The following is a 4,166-nucleotide window of genomic DNA, read 5'->3' on the forward strand; positions in this document are numbered from 1 at the left end:
TTGGGGAAAAAAAGTAAAATTACTGAAAGACCACTTAAAAACATATATGTAGACCTATTAACTAAGTAAACATTTGCAAAAATTTTAAAAATCTATATATAAAACAGAGTTTTCCGTATGTCATAAATTTAATTTTTAAATGAACAAATATCAACAGGTATACGGATGGCATAATTTCAGGAAAACATTAGTAAACAAATACTGTAAAGATTCAAAGGCCTGGGCTGACTGGAGGCTGAGTTCTGACTGAGCTATTTTGTTGACCTGGACTAGAAGCCACATGTATGACTTTATTTGCCCAATTTTAAAAACTGCATGCTTAAACATTATAGACTTAAGTTCAAAATATATTGTTTGTCATCCCTGATTTTCTTTCCCAAGTTGGAGCCAATATAATTGAGTAAATGAGATCACTTTAAAGTGTTTGAAATAGGCACGAAAAAGCTTAGGATCTGAAGATTTTAGGGATTGAAACAAGTTTGTCAATTGCAGACACTTGCCCTGGCCTTATGAAACTAATATTTAAAGTCTATGAAGCGCGCGGGGGATGGGGAGCATTTACTTAGACTGTCAATTCACACCTAGCTTTCAATTTGCAATTTGCATGCTCAATCACCTGATTTGTACATAAATATAGGAGAACAATGGCTGCCTCTATGTCCATGGTTGTACCAACTGCAGTTATCTTTGAAATTTAAGCCTATTTATTCTCAGTGAATCTAGTGGCTTTGCTTCAAAAGGGGGATTTATTGTTCACATGCTTAGATACTGTTTTAAAAGCAGCAGAAAATGGGATTTAAATAATCAGTTCTTCTATGAATCACACTTTTGTTTTTAAACTGATCATGTTAATGCATATTACAGATAATTGCCTCTCATTTTTCATAAGCATATTAACCAATTTGATTATCTTAATCATTTATCTGATTTGCAACATGATCACTATGGTTATGTGCTAGATATATCAAAGTAAACTGAACCCATTATTAGGAAAGTTTTTCTGTGGTTTTAATTAAGATGAAAAATTTAAAGTAATTGAAACTGCTAAAAATTCTTTCCAGGAAAAACCTGCTTTTGCTATTCTTAGTAACTATTTTAGGCAAATGAAGTTTCTAATTACTATTTTTAGGCAAATGAAATTTCCTCCTAGTAGTTGGAGGTATGCAAATATTAGCACAGGAAATGTGGAGATTTACATGCTGATCTATACTGAAGTGCAGAGGCTCTGTGCAAAGCTGGAAGATTTTCAAGGTGATAGATTGATCTAATGGCTGCACCAAGACACTCACACATAACTATTGTGGAGACGGAGCAGGGGTGGAGGGAGTTTCATTCTGCCATACAGACAGGGTCATGATGAGTCAGAGCTGACTGACATGCACTTAACATCAAAAACATTATACATACCCATGGAGTCCCAGAGGAGTCAGAGTGCTTAACATTTGACTATTACCCCAAATACTCTAAGTTCAAGCTCACTCAATAGGGCACGCCTGATGATCTGCCTCCCAAAGTCACCAACTTGAAATCCCTGGGAAGCTGTTCTACTCTCCACACCTGCAGTCCTCATGAATGGGAGCAGACTCAAGGACAACCAAGAACAAACCCAAATCCATTGCCTGGAGTCGATTCAAGCTCCTACAAATAGAATAGAACAGCCCCCATTGGGTCTGCAGAGCTGGAAATCTTTACAGAAGTTGACTGACACAACTTTCTCCCACTGTGTGGCCTGGGGGTGCAAATGACTAACGTTCGGTTAAAAGTTGAGTGCTTTGACCACTGCACAACTAGAGCTCACTTGTATTCACATACACATACATAAATATATAAAAATATGTACGCATCTGTGTACATACTTATGTATGTGCGCATCTCAGATCAGGAATTTAATACAGAAAAGACTGTATTTATCAACCTGCCCACACTTCCATCAGTTGGTGTTAAAGGGGTACTTTCACCATGGACCATTGGAAACCAAAGCAGTTTAGAGGTACTACACGCAGACATAGCACCTCGCCCACGGAGTCCGACTAAGGGCATTCATGATGCCTGTAACTTCTGACTATGTACTATTCTGACATGCTGTGCCCAAATTCCCATAAACATCCTCTTAGTCTCACACTACTAGCACTTTGCTACCGATGGCCCTTTCATCCAGGTGCTCAGGTATTCCATGAAATTCCTATTGAATTTGTTATTTCTCTTCCCTTAAAGTTTTCACAGCAATGTCTCATTCAAATGTTCACATTAATGGGAACCTACCTTTTCTCAGTCACCACCTCCACCACCACAGTTGCAACCTCCATCACCATACAAGGCAGGAGGGTGGGGTGGGGAAGGGGGTGTGCACTTGGGATGGGGGGCGGGGCCCAAGGGAGGAGGAAGGAAAGTTTTCTCCTTAGTTACTTCTCAGTGCTATTTCCAGAACACTGACTGGCATATTTCGTCCAAACCACCTCTGGAAGGTCACTACCATCCACTTACAGCTTTTATCCGTATCTAGGGTACTCCTCCACCTGGGCTAGAGGCACTTCCTGGGGCTACTCTCTCAGCACCCAGCACCTGTCTTACCTGCATCTTCAGTCATCCCCCCACTTGTGAGTTATGAGGTTTGTGAGAAGCTGGAATACGCTTTATTCATTACCTTTGTCTTGTAAATGCATTGAACAGATTTGCAAATATTTGCAAAACTAAACCATTACTTCCCCAAGTACCTATTAGTCATATATTTTATAGATATGGGAAAAATTACATACTGACTTTTTAAGAATAGTCTCTCGTGTGCCTCATCTTTTACATTAGATGGCAACCTCCTTACAAATAAAGAAAACTCACTGCAAGGCAACAAAGGCTCTTAATATATATTTTTGGAATAAATCAATGATAAAAAGGATTAGTCATCACTGTTTTACCAGATTGTATTTACAATGACATCTGAAATATGGAAAATTACTTCAGAAAGGTCATGGAAAATGTAAAGTAGATTATAAAAATTTTCATGTAAGAAATTAAAGAAACCTCCATAATTAAGAAGGACACTAAAACATAAATTGCTCTTTAGAAACCAAAATGTTGAGGAGCACCAAAATACGATGCTTACAGATGGCATCTGACCCAATGAGGGTTTAATGGTAATACATGAAATATAAAAAGTTAGGTAAGTTAAAGCTTGCCAAGTCACGGTTCTTTCACTACAGACAGATTCTAGTGTTCCTTACATCGAGTCACATCTGATTTAATCGTAAATATGGTCTGATGTTACTCTGATGTTATTCAGAATAAGGAGAAAGCAATGACCAGGCTGGGAAGTATGGAAGCCTGTTAGCTTGGGTGTTTTCATACGCAGAATCAGCACTCGGTGGATTACTTTCAAACAGTCTGTAAACGATTAAACAAACATGATTTAATAAAAAAGTTCTGACAAGTCCATTGCTCATTATATCAAAAAAAAGCTTATTATCAACATATTTAACTACTGAGCTGAAGTGAACATTACCAGAACTGAACAAGGTGGATTCTTAAAAATCAACCTTGAGATTGAAAACAAAAATATATTTGAATAATGATAACTGCAAAATAATTAGCCTAAGAAAATTCATTTAAAAAATCAAGGATTAGGCAAAGGTGAAATGATATTAGAAGATTCTTAAATATGGAAATGAGCTGAAAAAGTAAGTTATATCTTCTTGTTTGCCAATTGTCTGAGAATCAAATAGTATCTTCTTACCTTAATAACATTTCCTCTATTTTGTGACATCGTGTGTGATCGATTGCCCAATTTGCCCACTTGCCCTGATTTCCAGTGATATCCACTTGACCTTCAAGATATATAAATAGGAAGCAAAATGTAATTACTAAATATCCTTCTCCTTTTTATGAAAACAAATATATTTTCCCTGTTTCAGGAAATGGAAATACAGTTGTTAAAATGTAACAGACAACCACAAAATGAAAATAAAATATCAATAATGTCACAATACCCACACTAATTTTAAATTATAGCCCTCCCATGTTTGTGACTCTGTGGAGCAATGAACAAATGCTAAATGTCCAAACATGGATGAAAAATTCCATCTTTCAGGCATTTACAATAACTAAAGGTAGATTTTTACTATAATTTATAGGAAACACTAAAGGTCGCAATGGAATTTTATAAAGCTATGGGT

General features: G+C 36.7%; 1 protein-coding gene across 1 annotated transcript in view; it reads right to left on the bottom strand.

Annotated features, from left to right (window-relative positions):
* ZBBX (zinc finger B-box domain containing) overlaps positions 1–4,166 on the bottom strand; it is a 154,526-nt gene that overhangs the window by 127,814 nt on the left and 22,546 nt on the right. The window contains exon 4 of the mRNA XM_045297668.1: positions 3,728–3,818. Within this exon, the coding sequence (XP_045153603.1) occupies positions 3,728–3,818 (91 nt within the window). The remainder of the gene's footprint in view (positions 1–3,727; positions 3,819–4,166) is intronic.

Source organism: Echinops telfairi, unplaced genomic scaffold (genome assembly GCF_000313985.2).
Source record: "Echinops telfairi isolate 266 unplaced genomic scaffold, ASM31398v2 ScPeMD7_7420;HRSCAF=8458, whole genome shotgun sequence".
In the NCBI taxonomy this organism is placed as follows: Eukaryota; Metazoa; Chordata; class Mammalia; order Afrosoricida; family Tenrecidae; genus Echinops; species Echinops telfairi.